At 39.5% G+C, this 22123-nt stretch overlaps 1 protein-coding gene across 2 annotated transcripts; it reads left to right on the top strand.

Annotated features, from left to right (window-relative positions):
- Positions 1-8493: 8493 nt before the first annotated feature.
- On the top strand, positions 8494-18871 carry btbd10b (BTB (POZ) domain containing 10b). Of its 2 annotated transcripts, none has more exons than XM_084934350.1 (9): positions 8494-8616; positions 8992-9139; positions 12522-12715; positions 13130-13445; positions 13588-13690; positions 15363-15483; positions 16363-16560; positions 16646-16756; positions 17415-18871. In XM_084934350.1, the coding sequence occupies exons 2-9, from the start codon at positions 9039-9041 to the stop codon at positions 17744-17746; spliced, it is 1476 nt and encodes a 491-aa protein (XP_084790476.1). In that variant the 5' UTR covers positions 8494-8616; positions 8992-9038; the 3' UTR covers positions 17747-18871. The 2 variants fall into 2 exon arrangements, with proteins under 2 accessions (XP_084790476.1, XP_084790467.1); XM_084934341.1 differs by having other exon boundaries at positions 12519-12715.
- The last annotated feature ends 3252 nt before the right edge of the window (positions 18872-22123 follow it).

The following is a 22123-nucleotide window of genomic DNA, read 5'->3' as shown; positions in this document are numbered from 1 at the left end:
TAAATGCTGAATCATTCTGAACCGTTCCAGTTAATGATCAGCTCAGTGGCTTTGACAGCATACTTCTGCTCAGTTGATCAAAATAAAAATGAAATTCATAAACACCAGCATACAGTATGTGGTTAATAATAATACGCATGAAGCAGTACCTCATCCCGTGGCTGCAGCCTCTTCAGCAGGAGTGTCAAACTTATTTTAGCTCATGAGCCACAAACGGCCAAATTTGATCTCAAGCTAGCCACACCGATGAAAGCAATGTTCAAATTCAATAAGCCGCTCACTTACAAAACAGGTGATCAACAAGAATAAATCATATTTTAACAATATCTGTTTTTTACACATTCAATACGTTGTCATTACAGGTCCATTAAAACGTATGCATCACAGTGGAGATGAGAAGCTGAGACCCCCTGTGTAGTAACACTGGCATCCTCTGTGGAAATGAAGGTATAGTAGTGCATTTTATTTAATAATACTGAAGTTCTCTGCAATTTCCGCTTTTAAAAGTCTTCCAGACCCTTTGGTGGCTCTGTTTTGGCCCCCTGGCCACCTGCTCCAAAGGCAGTTTTTCCAAGCAGTGTCCAAGTGGAGTTCAGAAGCTCCAACGCCTCCTTATCTCACACAGCAGGGAAAGTGGGTTAGTGAGCCAACTCTGACATTTTGCTTGCACAGCAGTGACTCAGTTTGAGTCAGTATACATTATCATTATCAAGGTCACATGCAGGTGGCATGGCTCCAAGCTGAAATATGAATCAGCTTGGTGGAGAAGTGGTGGGCTGTCAGACCAGTAAATATATATTTAAATCTAAACCAAAGTGAATTTACCTGCTCTGTAGCCAACAGTTTCTATTTGATATGGAAGGTTATTTTTTATTGATTTGTATAATCTTTTAAAGTAGATGATTCAGTAACTTAAATATTGTTTTTCCTTTTATGTGGAAGTGGAGCTGTCTTCATGTATTCGCAGCCTCGCTGACAAAAAGATGCATTAGTGTTACTGGTCACCTGTAACTCACAGAAGAGGCGTTTTTATGTAATTGCACGTTCATACTGAATTTACACTAGAAACCTTCATAGTCTTAACAAGAACAGTGGTGCATCTTGCTGTTATGATGCAATTTGTCCCTTTTTCCACTGAACTACTAAGGAAAGAAAATAAATTTTAAGGTGCAAACATAAATTTTAATGCAAGCAGTTTCCACAATGTGTGCTGTGAAAACAAAGCTACAGGAAGCACTATGTAGCACAAAATGTAAGAAGCCCAAAGGAGTGTGTACGGGGAAACAAAGTGAGACCAACAAGGGCGCATATAATAAAATACACACTGTGGCGCCGTGAAATCACTCATATATTTATGCACTTTACACAGAGTTTCTAATACATTCTCACTTCCACAATCGTCTCATACCAACGAATGTTCAGACAACAAATTGTTGGAAACAACCAGGTAATCCCAGCAGGAGACTTCTTTCTTTTGGACTCATAGTGGGTGGGAATAACAATGTTTTGTGCTTTAAATTCTTTGCACCTTTTTACCACAGACAACATTGCTGATATATACACAGTACACACAGCAGCACACTCTGCTTAACCCACATGACAGTCTCTTCTGAAATTTATCTCGTTTTCTCACCTGCCTCATTTCCCTCATCATGTCCCAGAAGGACCTGTTTGTGTATTTAAGATGAAAAGGCTGATAAAAGCATTTTATTGGTTAGATTAAACAAAACTGTCAGTTTTTCATGTTATTAGACAGGCTTATCAATAAACTTAGAGAAATTAATTTCATGTAAATTCTGCACAAAATGCCAATGAAGGTTGGTCAGGTATTTTACCAAAAGTTGAGAAACTCACACTAATATAAACTTGAGATAATTGGTAAACAAGCAATGAAGTGTAAGGCGTGTTTTCACAAGGTAATTGCAGCTGACTACATTAGGGTCATTTCTTATTTTGTGGTATTTGTGCTGTTGTTGTTTTTTTCTTTGTTAATATCAGGCTGAAACCTCCTGTTTTCATATTTTTATGACCCCTTTCACTGCTTTCAAATATTCTGCATCAAAAACTGTTTTTTCAATCTCATACTTAACTACAAACTATAAACTTGGTGATAATACTGATTATCAAAGCTGTTACAGAAAGCTCTTCTAATAATGTAATTAAAGAGGATTACAGTGGATTTTGGTCTGCCTGGCTGAACTGCTGGATCACAGTGACCTCTTGTGGAAGAAATCTAAACTTATAATGAGCAGCTGTGAGGAAACCACTGTTTTCATAGTAACTTTCACAACCAAAATAACATTGCAGCAACTGAGGTCACTATGTCACGACTTGCATACTGCTTTGATATTAAACAACAACAAATCCAAGACAAAATACTGAATGGTTAAATATTTTTTTACTTTAGGTTAAACTGCACATATAATACCCAGAAAGTAAAAAAAAAAAAAAAAAAAGTACTGTGATTGTTAAGAAGTCGACTCCTCTGAAGCTGCTTTATATAAAGTTCTACTGTTTGGAAACCTCCCAGGTTTGAAAGTATTACTGTGTGAATAACCAGCAGAGCATAAGCAAAACAGAATCATGCATAAATGCCAGATTTCCTCTGGATACATAAAAGTCTTACAAAAAATGGTCACTGAGCAGTATCAGACTCTTTTGATTAATATCTTTTTAATCAGTTATTTTAATTTGTACAGCCTACTAAAACTGTTTCAAAATATATTGTTATAAGCTAATGTGAAATTTTCTACTGATCATAACTTTGCTGTCTGTGAGAAAAACCGCAATGATAATGATAATAACAGGGGAAAAACACTGACCAGTTTGCTGCCAGCCTGATCCAGATGGGCTCTTTCTTTGTAGGCCATACTGTGTGTTCAGTCGGTTAGGAGATACTGACTACTAATTTGACACCACCACCACCTGTGCTGAGTAGTCAAATGGACATTGCAAAGCTCTGTGATTGATTGATGTGAGTGTGGGAATCCACATAAAATGGCACTGACACGACTGGCGTATCCCTGCAAACCTGCTTCATGAAGGGAAAAAACATTTGGTTTGGCAAATAAACTGCTGAGCTGCTCCAGAAAGACTTGGATGGACACGCATCTGAAAGATTTATTGCAGCATTAGACTCTGCCCACTTCATAGGCTATAAATTGTTATCCAATCGGTATGAATAAAATATGCATTCTATGCATTTGTTTGGCTTCAAAAGCAAAGCTGGGATGATGTCAAGCATCTAAATATATCCTGTTTCGTTACATGATATCGTTGAGTGAGGTGACCTCATTTCATGAAAAAAGTAGGTCCATTTATAGATGTCAGGGAGCGCTTATATGGCCTGGGTGTCCTTCCATACCTTTAAACACACAATATAGAGGCCAGTGAAATGAATCTGCCCTCTGCTAGGTCTATCAAAAATCAATATACCCTGTGCACTGGCTTGTTTTATTTTAATTAATTGTATTTCCTTCTTAAATATCACCAACTTCCACCTGAACTCAGGGTATGACAAATATAGCCTCTTAAAATTCAATGAAAGTTTGTTAAGAACCAAAATGTTAGGCCTATTTACGGCCAACACGGCTAAATATACTGTAGTTCAAAGAGATGAGTCATTTTATGTATGTTGCTTTCTTTGTCACATGGGGGTGACCCAAGTTAATGATTTGCATGCAATTCTTCCCATCAATCCCTGTCATGTCTTCTTGCACCCTGGCAGCATACCATAACTTAGATGGCTCACATTGTGACCACATGAAGTAATGGGGGAAGCTTGGTTGAGTATACTACACGTGTGCAAAAAATCTAGCCCAGTTGAAAGCACAGGTGGTTCTTAGTGCTGTTTTACAGCATGTTGCAGAGAGCTGACAGAGATGTATATGGCAAAACATGTACTTGAGCCAGGTATACTGGCCCGTTTTTAATTTCTGTGATATGTCAGTTTTGTCTCTAGTCAGTCTTTGAGACTTTGCAGTACATCTGACTCTTTATTAATTAGGCTGTAGTAATATGTGCTATAATTGCAATTCTGATCATTCTAGTGTAATACAACCAAACTAACCTTCGGCTTTAGAATGTGGCACTATTGCCACATTATACAGGTCAATTAATCATTAATGCTTTTTGAAGGAAAGGAATTCCTTTAAATTGTAAGAAATGCAGCCTATCACTGCAGAAAATAATATCATTTAAAAGTGTTCAGATTGGTTAATACACACTGTATAGATTAAATTTTGCTGGAAAGTTAAATGACAGAAAGCTATAGGTCCTTTTGCAACACCTATTCTGTCAGTCATGACATTGCCATTCCTTTGCCACATTTAGAAAACATCTTTCACGGTTACCTAATGCAGCTTGTGACACCATGACAAGGTTATCCATAACCCATACCTCACAAAGTGTGATGCTACATATTTAACAGGATGTTAATTGTATGTTTTTCAAATGTCCGGTCCACTTTGATATCATGAGTAAAGCTTTATATGCAACCACTGTAGAATCTACACTCCTACAGCAGCTTTATACAAGCATCTGCAACAAATTTCTTTCATTAAAGAACATTTTGAGAACTCATAATTCTCAAAAATAAATTTTACAGATATGGGGGGGGGGGGGGGGGGGGGGTTCTCACATAAAATGCAAAAAAAAAAAAAATTTTAAAAAATCAGTGGTTCTATACTCTTGATGAAGATGACAATATATGATCTCCTTAGCTGATGCAAGCTACTTTTAACATGTTCTATTGCTACTAGCAAGTCTTGAAAGAACAGAAGCACTAGATCTGTAGGAATTCAGTCAATCTGTCACGTCAGAGAGCTCAGAGATTATATTAACATTATATTAATCGGCAACACTGAATGCTTTATGTCTGCGGCCTGATGCAGTTACACCTTTCTGCAAACTTTAGAGCTTGCATGAGATGAACCATAAAATAAGTTGCACTGCTAATAAATTAAGCTTGACAGTTATTGCCATTTTAGAGAGTATATGTTTTCACTGCAGTCCTGCTGCATGAGGCATATACTGTTAGAGATATACTAACCAATAAAGAGATTTGCTTGCTAAAGTGTATGCGCATAGCCTGTATGTCATAACAAAAATGATTCGGGATGAAGGGTGAAAATGGAGCATGTTCAAAACCAGTGTGACAAGCAGGCCCCTTTACAGAGGTGTTGAAAGATGTGTTAGTAGTGAATTGTGGTGGAGGTGGTGTCATGCAGATGCCTGTTCGCATTGATGCACTGGAAAAGTGACATCAACATCAACAGTGAAAATGGCTCATTGATGACCAGGGGAGGGCTACACTGTATATAAAGGAGAGCGCCTTCCTAACACGAAAGACTGATCAACAAGTTTGACTTCTTTCCCAGACGGATAGAGTCCTCTAACTACCAGCTCTGACGCACTTTTTCGTGGATAGAAGGACACCAGACCTGGTAAGAACGACCAATGAATATGTCTTTAAATAGATGGCTGTAATATACATATATATATTTTTGAAAATATATGTAGAAAATACCTTGTCTAACTAATAGTTTAATTTGCTTCAGTTAATCGACATGTTTTCACTGAGGTTCTTGGAAATGTTGGTTCTGGTAATCCTCCTCTGGAGCTTCCACACAGAGGCTAAACCACTGAGGTAAACTCTTAAACTTTCTACAGTGAAATATCATCTTTGGAATGAAAATTAATAATGCACAATTATCTTAAATAATTAACTGATCCTGGAATTCTTCCTTGAGTTGACTGTGTGTGTTTTCTGTTTGTGCAGAAAGAGGACTATCAGTGAGGTGCAGCTTATGCACAATGTTCGAGAACACAAACAAGTAGGAGAAAGGCAAGACTGGCTTCAGGAAAAGTTGAAGGGAATTATTGTGGCCAGCTCTAAACCACTACATGGAAAAGCAAGAACTATAAAAAATCTTTTTCAATATGATGTTTTTGGATCAAAAATCTAAAAAAGTTATAGAAAATATGCAAATTCAAGTGATTTAATGTTCAGTATATCTTATGAAACTAAATCCCCATGCATTACTGAAGAATCTGACTATTTTTCCAAGAGTTGTTTTAGATGTTTTTTTCTTATTGTTCTTAACTTATTTTAAAATTTCGTCAGATTATTTATTGATTTATTTATGCTTTTATTGTGTTTTTTTATTTTATTTTTAATTCTATTTTATTTTTTAAATTTTTTCTTGTCTGATAAATGTTTTCCCTCTTTTTTCCCTTTTTTTACATTCTGTTTTAATGTCATATCAGTAGGATTACAAGTACTACAGTCAATATCTCAGGCCGTCTGGGGAAGAAAAGGTTTTAAAATGTCCTCTTACTCTCCACACCATACACATCACTATTTACAAATGTTGTTTACTGCATATTGTAAAGGACCAATAAGATGGCTAGTCTTACATTTCTTGTGTGTGCTTCTTACATGCGCATCATATGTATGCCTTTATGTAATGACTTTCAGGAGTTATACTGTATGTTTTCAGTCAGTCCTCTTATAGTCACTAACATGATCTCCTGAGGACTGAGTCAGATTTTCTGCTGGTGATTTTTACCCCTGCTTTAACTTTCTACAACAAATTTCTCTAAAGTGCCCTACAGAACCTCTCTGATCTCTCTTTGAACTGCTGTACTTCACTCTTACTGTCAGGTATTGATCACTTTTACTGTGTAACTTTGTGAGATGTAACCTATACGACAACTCAACCTACATGCCTTTTGTGTCAACAATTTCTGGATTGCGTTCGCTAGCTTGACTTTACATAGATTACATACATGGCTTTACATACAATACATTACACAATGTTTAACATATTCTTGGCACAGGAATAACTTACACTAAGTAATGTTCTTTAAAATTTGCAAAAATTTGTAATATATCTGTCAGATTACAGAATTGATTGATGTTTTGAGTGGCCATACACGAACATTATTCTAGAAATACTTGATAAAAAAGTCATAAGACAAGATCATCAATTTTCAGTCCTAAAGATTAGAATTCAGTTGATGTCTAGTCCCACTTTAATTTTTTTGAAGGTGATTTTACTGACCGATGGTGATATTGCCAGTTTTATGGCTGCACACATTGCATCATATCATCATATTCAGACTTTTCCAGCCTTGTATACTGTGTGTGTGTGTATATTGTTTGCAAATCATAACAGGCTGTTTGACTTGTGTCGAATAAAGGCAAAGCAGAGAGATGTTATGATTTATGGATAAGACATAGATAAGCTCTGATATGTATCCTGTTCGGCTGTTGTGTTGCTCTGTCCTCCAGTCATGTCCTAGAGCGTTGATCTGGCTAATTGACTAGCACCCTTGCTATGACCCTGCATTTACTTTGAATAAGCGACTTTGCTACTACTATAACTATTATCTATATATTAATATTTTAAAATAAAAATGTCTTCTGCAAAGATTTGTTAGTGTGGGGTGTTTTTTTCTCATCCAATTAGAGGCCTTTAAATTAATTGGACAAAGCACCACTATGATATGAGACTACCTACAACTTAACCTAATTTTGTTATTTATTTAACATTGTTTGTGACCATAGCATAACTGTAGGCTGAACTGATACCTGGTTAGATTTATCAACACTTTGTGTTTACTCCTAGTTTTAATTCATCTTTAATCATTTTTTTTGTTATATTCTGCAGTTTTACCTCAAACTGTGCACAATGGAAAATGGAAGCTTCTTTCCACCACTAAAGTTGAATAAATAAAAAATAATCAAAAACAAAATCTGCCAGGCAGAGCACAGTTGAAAGTAAGTAATTATCTCAAAATTTCAAGTTATTTCTGGGGTGGTTAAAATTCTGTATTATGTAATTCAAAATTTCGAGATACTAACTTGAAATTTTGACTTATGGATAGAAAAAAAATCATTAGTTGAAGAAATAAGCTTCCATAGTAGACAGATCAGTTCAGTGCTAATCAGTGGGAACTGCTGATTATACAGTCTAAAATAGTGCTATATTTATTATATAATAAATTAATGCACATGTTAATGGGTATTTTAATTATAAATGCAATTATATTTTTCAATATCTGTTGTCAGTTCTCCACATAAGCTGAGTTACATGTACATGAAAACATATATTTATTTATTTACTTTTATTTATTTATTTTGTACCTTATTTCATATTTCCTTTTCTTTCCTTTTCTCCATGGTTCATTTTGTCTTTTTTAGGCTTGCAAATATCGGTACTAGTATCTTCACATTTGGATTTTTTTTTTCTTGATTAAAGGAAGCTTTAAAAAAAAAAAAAGCAATCGCACACGCAACACATCGCGATACTTGATGGACTCGGTCATCTTTCTTTTGACTTTTTTGAAGAAAAAGAAAAACTTCTTCTATTACCTACTGAAAACAGGTCAGTCACCTGTAATACATTTAATTTTTCAACTCTTTAACTTTTGAGACACGTTTGATCGGCGAGCGTAGCAATGACTTTAAAATGTAGTTTTAAATGCGTCAGCACGTCGAGCCGTTAACGGTCGTCACGTCGTACGTCAGCTGGGTGAGTGTTTTGAAAGGAGATGACTGGTTAGCTGGCGAGCAAGTGGGATTATACTGCAGCGGAAACCGTAGCCAGCTAGGTAGCTGTTTTTTCTGTATACCTTTCCTGTATCTCACGGTATCAAATCATGTCTGTGGACACTCTTGAAGCATGTTTACTAGCTATTCTGCGTCTCGGAAGTTTGTTCTGATATTGTTGTAACGTACCGCTGGTAATGCTGCTAATGCTAATTAGCTAACTAGCTAGCTATGCTAAAATAGCAAAGTCGTCTCACAGCAACGTCGACAACGTTTAATTTGATAACAGCGATAAACGTGACAATCAATCTTTGTTCAACTCAAGCTTGGCTGCACAACCTAGCTTTTTTGTTAACCGACAGCAGCTACCTGTGGATTTTACACGAGGCTGACCAGGGAATTAAACTGACTTGTTGATTTCGCCATTTGTCGAACAGATTATGAACGGTGAAAGATCCAGACCGGGCTACCCCCTGTCCGGGTGATGGCAGCTCGTCTGCCGTCATATGACAGCAACTCCAGTGATACAGAAAACTGGGAACGAAAAACAGCGAGCCGACCGCGCAAACTCTGCAGGCATTCAAGGTGAGCCAGGTGAAAATATATGGAGTTGTAAAGTTCACAGCAACAGTCACATACGCCCTGTTGTAGGGACATCACAAGAGAAAGTATCGGTTGGCTTATGTGTATCTTTTGCATCCGTCCTGCTTTGTATTAACTCATAGGCGTAACCCCTATGAATATAGCACTAGCACTTTCCCTGTAACTCAATGATTGCGTGATACTGGAGAGAAGTGTTAGTCCACTGAGAAAATTTTTGAAAATCAAATAATATTGCCTGTTTATGGCAGTATTTAAGGTTTTCAATATATGGAAATGTGATGGAGTTGACTTCCCATGGGTTGCCCAAAGGCTCAAACTTACTTTTCACTTATCTTTCACATATTTATCTGTGATGTTAAGTGAATAACACCAGAGGTGAGGGGAGCCACCAGGCTGAAGAAGGAGTCCTATCGGGCTTGGTAAGCCTGTGGGACTCCGGAGGCAGCCAACAGGTATCGACAGGCCAAGCGGAATGCGGCCCGGGCAGTGGCTGAAGCAAAAACTCGGGTGTGGGAGGAGTTCGGAGAGGCCATGGAAAAAGAATTTTGGACTGCCTCGAAGAGATTCTAGCAAACCGTCAGGCGTCTCAGGAGAGGAAAGCGGTGCTCTACCTGCACTGTGTATAGTGCTGGCGGAGTGCTGCTGACTTCGACTGAGAAAATTGTCAGGCAGTGGAAGGAATACTTTGAGGACCTCCTTAATCCCACTGACACGTCTTCCGAGGAGGAAGCAGAGTCTGGGGATGAGGGGAATGACCCGCCAATTTCCGGAGGCGAGGTAACTGAGGCAGTTAAACAACTCCTTGGTGGCAGAGCCCCTGGTGTTGATGAGGTCCGCCCCGAGTTCCTGAAGGCTCTGGACGTTGTAGGGCTGTCCTGGTTGACACACCTCTACAATGTTGCGTGGAGATCAGGGGCAGTACCCCTGGACTGGCAGACCGGGGTGGTGGTCCCCATCTTTAAGAAGGGGGACCGGAGGGTGTGTTCCAACTACAGTGGGATCACACTCCTCAGCCTCCCTGGGAAAGTCTATGCCAGGGTGCTGGAAAGGAGAGTTCGTCTGCTAGAACCTCTGATACAGGAGGAACAATGCGGTTTTCGTCCTGGTTGCGGAACACTGGACCAGCTCTTTATCCTCTCATACTTGAGGGTGCATGGGAGTTTGCCCAACCAGTCTACATGTGTCTTGTGGACTTGGAGAAGGCATTCGACTGTGTCCTGTGGGAGGTGCTGCGGGAGTATGGGGTGTCTGGCCCGTTGCTACGGGCCATGCGATCCCTATACAACCGTTGCAAGAGCTTGGTTCTCATTAGAGGTGGGAATCACCATACATCCCACGATACGATATTATCACAATACTTAACGCACGATACGATATTATTGCAATTTTTTAAAATATTTTGCGATATTCAGATTCTGTACATAAAGGTAAACTTTATCAATATTCATTTTATCTAATATCAAAGTCTCACGCTCAGTCTCTCATTTCAGTCAGTTTTATTGTTGACAGACTTGAATGGTTTGTATTACAGTCTAGTCCAACTTAACTGAACGCAACCATCTGGTACAATTATAGCTATTCTGAACTATGCAATTTATGAAAACTATGCAGCCCATTCAGCAACTGAAGAATTTGAAAGTAAATTAAAACAAAATATAATTTTACATTAAATAAAAAAGTTTTAAACTTAATTAAAATAAAACATGTCTTAAATTAAAATAAGTAAACTGTCATGTTTATTGCTGCCAAAAAAAAAGTTACATATTTGGACAGTGAAGGAATGTCAGGATTCTTGCTCAGAAAAAGGATCAACATGCTCTGAAGTTTTTTTGTAACAAAATATCGATTTCTGCTGTCCCTGTATCGATACATTATTAGCAAACAAAATATCACGATACTACACAGTATCGATTTTTTCCCCCACCCCTAGTTCTCATTGCTGGCAATAAGTCGGACTCGTTCCCGGTGGGTGATGGGCTCCGCCAGGGCTGCCCTTTGTCACCGATTCTGTTCATAATTTTTATGGACAGGATTTCTAGGCGCAGCCAAGTGGCGGAGGGCTTTCACTACGGTGGCCTCAGAATCTCATCTCTGCTTTTCGCGGATGATGTGGTTCTGTTGGCTTCATCGGGTGATGGCCTCCAGCTCGCACTGGAATGGTTCGCAGCCAAGTGTGAAGCAGCGGGAATGAGGATCAGCACCTCCAAATCTGAGGCCATGGTTCTCAGCCGGAAAAGGGTGGAGTGCCCACTCCGGGTCGGGGATGAGTTCCCTCTTCCCAGGTGGCTGGGGAGAGGGAGGTCTGGGCTTCTCTGCTTAAGCTGCTGCCTCCGCGTCCCGGCCCCGGATGAAGATGGATGGATGGATGTTAAGTGAATATTTACTGAAGTATAACGTGTTCGTGATGACCACATGGAGCTCTGTGTATCCTTTCCTTACTTTCTTGTTAACTCATCTGCCAGCCTTATCTTTATCTGCTTTATAATTTAGTCTCCTACCTTTTGAAGTCATGTTTCCTGTAGCACTTTAGGTATATAGTTATGACAGTGACTTGGTATTAACTAGCTTAATACATGCCTATGAATTTCTTGGTTATTTCTGGAAATTTGGTGAGCAAAGTGAAACTCAAGCTTGAGTATATTTAAACAGTAATTTAAAACATTTTCAACACTGGCCTTGGGATTTTCCATTGTTGGAAGGCCAACATTTTTGTCCGACAAACATTTTTGGTATGCAGGAAAGCTCTGCAAGTGTATGCTCAGCCCCAGGATTGGGATGTATCTGTGAATGGCTAAAAGGTTAGACAAAACTTTTTTTTTTTTTTTTTTACCCTGTAGCTCTGCTTCTAATTGTGAATTTTATTCTTTCTCTGATTGTTGTTTTTTTTTTTAAAACACTAAGAAGATTTGGTCTTTGAGAAATTAATGGTTAGCTCTATTGTGTCTTTTTCCCCTTTGAATTTTAATCTACTTTTATTTATAACTGCTCATACTGTTTATTTAGAAATGAAATTTCTAAATAAACATAAAATAAGCATGTCAAAACTCTGATTTGATTTTCTTTCAAATTAAATATCAAAGGTAATAGTATCTATATTTGACTGCAATACACAATGTGCGGCTTGTTACTGTTTTATTAAAGCAGAATCTGGTTGGTCTGGTTGTTAGTTTTAGATGTCTTTATGAAGCTTGTTGGCACTGCTACAATTGTTTGTAGGGCAAATGACCTAAGCCAAAAGCTGTGACAGCCATGTTGAGTGAAATGCGTTCCACATTGTGCGTCATAAAACTATGAAATACCAATATCCTCTGGCCTTGAGAAAGGGAGGAGGTGCATTACACATGCTTTTGTGTTTCAAAAGCAGCAGCCAAGCCCGTACGTCTCAAGTGAAGGAAGAACATAGGAAGATGAGCTTACATGGTGCCAGCGGGGGCTGTGACCGCTCACGTGACCGCCGCCGCTCCAGCGATCGCTCCAGGGACTCCTCGCATGAGAGAGAAGGCCAGCTTACCCCTTGCATTCGCAACGTCACATCACCCACCCGCCAGCACAACAGTGGTGAGTGTGCGTGGAAAGAATAGACGGCTTATATGGGTGTCATGTTGGAGTTCTGCAGCTTTTGGCAAGCTCTGTTAAACAGCTGACCAAATTTATCAACTTGCAGCTCAGACATGGTTTAGGTCTCCTGCTTTTGGCTGTGAGCAGATCAAGGCAATGCTTATCCACCTGTGTTTAGACCAAGACCGAGAAGTTTGACTGCCTACATGTCAAATGTTATGAGTGGGACCTTGTGTGTATATATACAATGTGTATATTGCAAAGAAATACAAAATTCTTTTACAAATCTTAGCTGCAAACTAAAATGTTACTACAAACTAGGCACTTTTTTTCTATCTGGATTTTGATCTTTGATTTGGACATTAAAACCAAAGATGATTTCTCCATGGTGATACATTCCGCCCGCCCGTCTAGATCGTGATCGAGATGGCGGCTCGTCATCGAGGCCCAGTAGTCCGCGGCCTCAGAGAGTCTCACCCAGCGGTTCCAGCAGCAGTGGGGTGGTGAGCAGTCGCAACAGTAGCTTGTCCAGCACCGAGGGCACTTTCAAAAGCTTGGCAGCTGGAGAAATGGTTTTTGTCTATGAGAATCCTAAGGAAGGGGGAGCCGGTGGCACAGTTGGAAACCGAAACATTCGGACCTCAGAGAGAGTCACTCTGATTGTTGACAACACACGCTTTGTAGTGGATCCTTCTATCTTCACTGCACAGCCCAATACCATGTTGGGCAGGTAAAGTATATTTTAATCCTCGTTATCCTTGTCTTTAGTCATCATAGCTGTAACAACTGAAACTTAAATAAAAATTAAATATTCACGCATACAAGTATAGATCTGTGAGTTGGGGAAATAAATCAAAGTTTCTTTTGCACAGAATGTTTGGATCTGGAAGAGAACATAATTTCACACGGCCCAACGAGAAAGGGGAGTACGAAGTGGCTGAGGGGATTAGCTCAACAGTTTTCAGAGCAATTCTGGTTAGTTTCTCTTTTACATAATCCTTGTATGCATAAATAATTGTGAGGTAAATGTTGGATACACACTTATGCTGAATGATTTTATCTGTGTCGCATTATTATTAAAAGATAAATAAGCCATCGTGGGATCATTTTAGCTCACTGGGTAGAGTAGGCAACCCTAAGGCCATCTACTTCCCCTGGTCTTTCTCATCTTCTCTTTACTGTCGAATCACAACGGAGGCTTAAAAAGCTCTGAAAATGTATCATAAATAAATAAAATAACACAATCAAGTCAACAAAAATCTACTTCCTTGCTCTTTTAATCAAACTTAAATATAGGGCTATAAAGTCAGTTCTTAACAGGCTGCCTTTATTGCTTTTGTATAAGATGTAACACCAATCTCTGATGTCACAATTTTTAAATATATCAGCATTTGCTCATTAATGCTTCCACAGCAGAACGTAGAAGGAAATTGTGAATAAAACTCCCACTGGGATGTGTTCTTCCAATCTTTGTGGGACATATAACACCTGTTAGCCTTGAGCGACACACTGTATTTTCCTTACCTGGATCCCCGTGTGTGTGTGAGGAGTTGTCTGAGCCTCTTCTGTGAAAGTCTATCCAAGTTCAATGCGGCCAGAGATGACAAAAAACAAATGTGCAGTTATTAGTGTTGAATATTGTTTTGTTTTTGTTTTTCCTATTGATATTGACTTGTGAATTTTTAATTTTTTCAATTATTTGCACTGTATGATCAGGGTGTTGAATTAATACAGCCCCCACCCCATCCGCATGACCATTACTATAGAATGTTTAAATTACTTAATTTACTGGTATAGCAGTGTTATTGAAAAATGCATATAATGCCTGAAATTTAGAGTAGTATACTGGTTCCTATGGTTTACTATCAAGCAGTAATATAAACAGTAGATCATAATACAGATGGTGCTGAATTAAAACTAGTTTTAAATAAAATAAAAAATAATAATAAAATAAACATTATATAATACCCATAATTCAGGTAGAATATATAGCTTTACTCAACATGGGCTGTTTTGTACTGTCTACATTACATCTAATTAGCGACTGATTGCTCATGTTGAAACTCTTAAGTAGATATATGTTGGAAAATTGAATTTACTTTGCGATATGGTGAGTGAGTAGTACGCAGTTTACTGTGAAAGCTGCAGTTGGTGAGTTCTAAGAAACATACGATTAGATTAGGCTGCATTTTTGTTGTCTGATTCATCTAAAATGCACCAGAAACCAACCCTGCAGAAAACACTGCTGCAACTATAACACAGTGCATACCTGCTACAGCCCATTCAGGTATCTGAAGTGTATATGAGGCTGGAATGACAAAGCAAATCTGACTGATCTGAATCTGAGCTTTAATTCACAGTTTGACATTTGCACGGTGTTATCTGCTGCATCTAATTTCCTGCCAAACTGCATGTTACCTTTGGCCTACTAAAAACCCACCTCGTAACAGTTCAACAGGCTCAGTAATGGAAGACTCCTTTAACATGTGTAACTCTGAAACTGCTGTTAGAAAGCAAACTGAGATCCTGTTACCGGATTCATTTTTATCAAAAGGGTTTTGATTTTGTTTGTAATTGTATGATTTAAGTTGATGGATAAATGGTGTTTTTAATGATTTCCTCATTGTGATTTCTCTCTAATTGGCAGGATTACTACAAATCTGGGATAATCCGTTGTCCTGATGGAATCTCTATCCCCGAGTTGCGTGAGGCGTGTGACTATCTATGCATCTCTTTCGACTACAGCACCATCAAATGCAGAGACCTCAGTGAGTATTTCTTCTGGGACACTGAAGCTGTTAGTGTTGCATTAACAGTAGCAGTGCTGAGTATCATTGATCAGGGAGACTGCTCAGTGCCTCGTCACTTTGCAAGGCAGCTAATTGATCATAATCACCAACCTGTGAGGATTTCAGATTTTTGGCTTTAAAAAAAAATACAGCTTTTAAGAACAAGCAATTTTCCCTGTACGTGTGCCTAAAACGTAGGATTTTTTATTTTATTTTTTTTAAGTCAGCAGGTAATTCTGGTTAATTACTATTTTCTTGTTTGTTTGTTTTTTCTTTTAGAGTTTTAGCCTATAATGAATGGAAAAACAAAATTTCTCAAATCCATATAGCCCTTATTCATGTGAAAGTGAGTTCAGGGCCACAACTTGTTGCATATCATGTATGACATTTCGTCTCCTTTCCTCCTCAACTTTTTGGGGTAAATATTTGATTCACGGTCATCTTGAGTGGGTTCTTTAAGGCTTTTCGGTGCACTGCAACACAATAGTGCCTGAAACTGTGATGGTTGCGAGACTGGACAGACCTTTTCTTCATCAGCACTGAAAATTTTGTAGCAGTACTTTGCTGGAATGGAGGCAAGGAAATGGCTGTTGTTTGCTTACCTGTAAATTATTTGTTTGAACTTAAAACTACAAGTAGTATCCTGATCTGAAAGAAACATTTTAAAGAGGAATTCAGTTTTTATGAAGGCACCTCTGAAATAGCTCTGTGGTGAAAGATAAAGGCTACTTGCATGACGGTAGAGCAGAGGGCCTGTTTTTAGTTGTTTCAGGGGTTACTTGCTTACCTTTGTGCACTTTATAAAGTTTATGCTTATGATGGAAATTTTGAATTTAAAGTCTCACTCTTTGTTAACAGGTGCCCTGATGCATGAGCTGTCCAATGATGGAGCTCGGCGTCAATTTGAGTTTTACCTCGAGGAAATGGTTCTGCCTCTGATGGTGGCCAGCGCCCAGAGCGGAGAGAGGGAATGTCACATTGTAGTCCTTACCGATGATGATGTGGTTGACTGGGATGAAGAATATCCACCACAAATGGGGGAAGAGTATTCACAGAGTGAGTACCCACTAATTCAGAGCGTAGGCACACATCTCGGAGCACAAACGCACAATAAACCACCTTGTTTGTTTTCTCCTTGTAGTTATTTACAGCACAAAACTGTACAGATTCTTCAAGTATATCGAAAACCGAGACGTTGCCAAATCAGTTTTAAAAGAGCGGGGACTGAAGAAAATAAGGCTGGGCATTGAAGGTGAGCTGAATTTTTCAGTATTAAATATTGATGTCCTCTCTTTTCTTTTTTTTTTCCATTCTCATGAGTGGGAGAGAGATGTCTGACCTATATGAACAGTACAGGATATAACGACTCACTGCATACTGCAGATTTATAATTACAGATTTGTTTGGCTGCAAGCAAATTAATGCATAAAATAGCTATCAGCAGATGCCTCTTTGCAATCTGGATGTTATTAGAGTCAGAATCAAACGAATCAACTGTGGTCAGCGTGAGACAAAATATATTTTATTTAATAAAATGATATAATGGTTTTGTACCCAAACTGCTTTGTTCACTCAGTTTAACATCTGCCCAAGTTAATATGCAGTTGGAGTGCAGTATTATGTTCACATACCAGATGTAGACAACAGACATGCTGCTACCTGAATGTTTTTGTATGCTGTTCATTTTGTATGCTGTGACTGAAAAGACACGCTTAAAGTGGGAAGTCGATCAAACTAGAATAAGGTCATTTAGAGCCCAACACTTGGTAATGCATTGATTCCTTTTAAACAAATGGTCAGTCACATCACGTTCAGGGTGAGCCCCTCGCTTCTGGTGTTTGCTTTTTTGTATTCTGTGTTAACAAAAGTTAGCATACACTGAGCCACTAGTGTTGTTGTCTCTCTGACAGGTTACCCTACGTATAAAGAGAAAGTCAAGAAAAGACCAGGAGGTCGTCCAGAGGTCATTTACAACTACGTCCAGAGGCCCTTCATCCGCATGTCCTGGGAAAAGGAGGAGGGTAAAAGCCGCCATGTTGATTTCCAGTGCGTTAAGTCCAAGTCGATCACCAACCTAGCAGCAGCAGCAGCTGACATCCCCCAAGATCAGCTGGTGGTGATGCACCCTGGCCCCCAAGTGGATGAACTGGATATCCTGCCTAATCACCCACCTAGTGGGAACCACTACAGCAACAACTACAGCAATGAGCCTGATCCCGATGCACCTTCACCTGCTGTCTGAGGACACGTTGGTCCTCTTTCAATGCCTCTGCCCCTCTCCTACTCTTCTAGTCCTACTCCCAGCATGCTGCAGCATGGAGCGCTAGGGGCACCATAACCATATTGCCTTGACACCTCCTTTGCAGCCTTAGAGCCTCAAGAACCTGGATGACTGTAGGAAAAAAAACACGAGGAACATAAGACTGGTGAAAAGAACATTTCACTATTGTTTTCATTTTGGGGTTTTTGTTTTGTTTTGTTTTTTACTTGACCAAAGGAAGGAATCTATTTTTGTTTGGGGGAAAAAATCTGTAAAAGAAATATTATTAGCATTATTATTTACAATATTATTGTATCTTAATTTGATGGTTTTGACTGAGCACTCTTGTGGTGTCACTGTTTTTTCACAGGTTTTATTTCACTGATATCTTAGATTTTGATTCTCTCGGGTGGCCTAACTGCTAAATGGCTTTGATGGGGAAGGATACACAACTAGCTAAGGAGAGATTACATCTTTCTGGTCATGGACAAAATCTGTTCTCACCACTTAGTCTCATGATCTCCAGTTGAACTCCTCTCAGATGTCTTTGATTCTTGTCATGGGATATGTAGTCATTGGCTGGATCTGATATGTGATGTTTTGCTCCTCCTGCAGCCAAGATATTAAGCAGAACACAGGCTGTTGTGGTCAGAATCTTTTGTGCAAAGCTTGAAATTGTTGTTTAAAAATAAAACAAAATCATGAAATAAAGATGAACATTTAAAAAAAAAATATATATATATATATAATAAGATTTTGTATATTGCATGCCTTATTGTAAAAGCCTAACAGGACCCAGGAGATGTTCCCCTCCAGAGGTAAGACTGACCAGATATGGTTAAATGCTAATGACCATTAAGAAGAAACAGTTCTGCTCTATACAATTGGGTCTGAAACACTAAAAATAAATTCAGATTAATAATATTAATTTTTGTAATTATTAAATTAATATTTTTTTCAGCTATTTTGATTAAACCACTGATAATTCCAAATTAGATTCAATGTGATACCACAGACTGGTAACAGCAAACTGAACCATATTTAAAAAGCTTGAAGGGCTAAATATAATTTTTGTACTTACTTAAAAAATAAAATGACCTTTCTTCACACTGATTTTTTTTACTGCAGTTCATATACATATACATTTCCCCCTGAGTAGAAATGATACCAAATAGAACCTGATAAGCTATTTAAAAGGAACCCCAACTATTATGACAAGTTACTCTAAATGTGTTGCAAATTGTCTCCACTACATAAAAACATACTTGAGAATAACTGCAATTTTTTTGTTATTCATTAAATCTTTGTTGTTTAAAACTATTTTGGAGCAGTGGGAGCGGCCATGTTTTTTCGCACACAATGCATTCTGGGATGATGACATGTAGCAGGGGAGATGCAGCAGATTGACCCGGAACTTATACAGAGTTCATTCCCGCCGCAATTAAGGGATTTCCGGAAGTGGGGTCAGATGTTACCTTGGTTACATAGGCCTAATGTAGAGTAGGATTTTTTTTGGAAAACTTTATACAATCAGGCAATCTGAGAACAAAGCATGATGTATAGTGCAGCAAAGTCATGCTACATGTAATTAGCAACCACTTTATTAGGTACATCTGTTCCACTATTCATTGCAGTAATCCACAAATCTTATCATCCTTTTACATCAGCAGCAACTCAAAGCACTTAGGCATGTAAACATCCTCAAGGAAGCCTGCTGAAACCAAACCAAGCCTCAGATGAAGGAATGTGTATTGCTGTTGTTGTCAGATGGCCTGGTGGGAATATTTCATAGGAGTGGGTTTAAAAAAAAAAGATTTTCCGATTCAAATCGATTATACCTTGAATAATGCGATATTGATTCATTAAATGCTGAATTGATTTTTGAATAAATGCGTATTTTGTAAGAATCACCAGAATCTCAGGTTAAAGCTATTTCAACAACCACCAAACAGCTAAAACAGCAAATGAAAGCAGGTAAACAGATTCCACACAAAGATGTAAACACAAAGCGCGGCCCGACACTTCAAAATCTGTGAGTTGTCGGCTCCACAACCGACACGCTGCCAGGGCTGAAAGCCAACATTTCACAGACTCTGAAGCTGCAGGTGTTTTTCTCTTCAACCAAAATAATATTGCTTCCACCGCAGTAAAAATCGCACTTCCAGCACAACTAGGGTTGCCAACCGTCCCTTAAAAAACGGAATTGTCCCGTATTTAGAAACAAAAGTACACGTCCCGTATTGAGCTAATAAGGGACGCACTTTGTCCCGTAATACAGTGAGAATCAAAAGTAGTCTATAAATGTTAATGGAATTAACGCTTTGTTTGAAAACATAATTCCCAGCCCCTCTCCTGCTTTGTGACCAATGAGCTGACAGCACACTTATGACAATTCAGATTACCGCTTATCTCATTGGTCGAGGAAAGGTCGCTTACGGAGAAAATACCGGAAGACAACAGATGACCACAACAAGAAGCATGGCCAACAGGGAAACAAACGCCGACATTGCGGTGCAAGTCTCGGACGACAGTACACCTAAAGCTGGGCAAACACTGTGCGATTTTTTCAGTCACGTTATTCAGCTCCTGCTCAAACTGCACGATTGACTCGCAGGGGTTAGAAGTTGGTAGGTTACGATGCAGGTCTCACACTCTACGGCCCGATGCTCTGATGCGACCTGAGTGCTCACACTGTGCCTCCATAAAATGAAGGTTATAACAAAAAATCTGTCGCTCTCTCCCTCTCTGTCTTTCACTCACACAGACACACCACCACCATCAACTTTGCTAAATTGCTAATGAAAAACATTGATCAGGCAGATGTGATTGAGCAGCAGTGTAAATCCAACTATTTTCACGGTTGTTTTGGTCGTGATAATTTTGTGATGCCACATCGAAAAAGCTCGGATGAGCTTTCCAAAGTTCTACAAGTTGTGCCTCCATCGCTTGTGTCCAGATCACAGGCTGCACAGCGGTGCTGCTCCGTCTTTTTCACCGACGTTTACGTGTTTGCGCGTAAGCAGTGTGAGCGGCACCGTCTTCCGCCCCCCGACGCTCCTGCTGTGCCTCCTCCTTCTGACAGGAACTGCCTACAGAACAAGTATGAATGATGCCTGAGTGGACACACACAACTCACAAGTTCCTGGCTCTGTCGGCTCCTCTGCAGAGGGTTTCCCTAAGAAGGTGGACCTAGCAGGGTCACCGGGGGACGGGGAGCTGTGCCTCACGGCCCTCACTTCGTCGGAGAAACCCTCATGCAGAGTTCAGAAACTTGTGTGTTGAGTATACCTTTGTGAGCCTCCACCATTTACTGGTGGGTGCAGCCTGAACTGTCTAGAGAAAGACCAGACCAGCTGTACAACACAGACACTTCAAACCTGAGGACAAAAACTACAAGAACAGAAACAGGAACGAAAACGTAGCGTAGAACCATGTAGCGCTACAGGAGACGGCAGCACTGCAGAGGTGAGGACCGGCACCTGTTTGAAAGAGACAAATACACACAAACACACACAACAACAGACGAGAAACAAACACAGAGAGAGGAAAAAGTGGTTATACAGAACTTGAAGACATTACCTACATGTAAATATATAAATAATTATAAATTTGTTGGTTTTTCTTTAACAATGTCAGAAGGAGAGAGGCACTGATGCACCGTCTTCCGCCCCCCGACGCTCCTGCTGTGCCGCCTCCTTCTGACAGGAACTGCCTACAGAACAAGTATGAATGATGCCTGAGTGGACACACACAACTCACAAGTTCCTGGCTCTGTCGGCTCCTCTGCAGAGGGTTTCCCTAAGAAGGTGGACCTAGCAGGGTCACCGGGGGACGGGGAGCTGTGCCTCACGGCCCTCACTTCGTCGGAGAAACCCTCATGCAGAGTTCAGAAACTTGTGTGTTGAGTATACCTTTGTGAGCCTCCACCATTTACTGGTGGGTGCAGCCTGAACTGTCTAGAGACAGACCAGACCAGCTGCACAACACAGACACTTCAAACCTGAGGACAAAAACTACAAGAACAGAAACAGGAACGAAAACGTAGCGTAGAACCATGCAGCGCTACAGGAGACGGCAGCACTGCAGAGGTGAGGACCGGCACCTGTTTGAAAGAGACAAATACACACAAACACACACAACAACAGACGAGAAACAAACACAGAGAGAGGAAAAAGTGGTTATACAGAACTTGAAGACATTACCTACATGTAAATATATAAATAATTATAAATTTGTTGGTTTTTCTTTAACAATGTCAGAAGGAGAGAGGCACTGATGCACCGTCTTCCGCCCCCCGACGCTCCTGCTGTGCCGCCTCCTTCTGACAGGAACTGCCTACAGAACAGGTATGAATGATGC

The sequence above is a fragment of the Perissodus microlepis genome, chromosome 1 (genome assembly GCF_051167445.1).
Source record: "Perissodus microlepis isolate ML-2025 ecotype Zambia chromosome 1, ASM5116744v1, whole genome shotgun sequence".
Classification (NCBI taxonomy): Eukaryota; Metazoa; Chordata; class Actinopteri; order Cichliformes; family Cichlidae; genus Perissodus; species Perissodus microlepis.
Note: the sequence above shows the minus strand (reverse complement) of the source record. Positions and strands in the feature narration are given on the sequence as shown.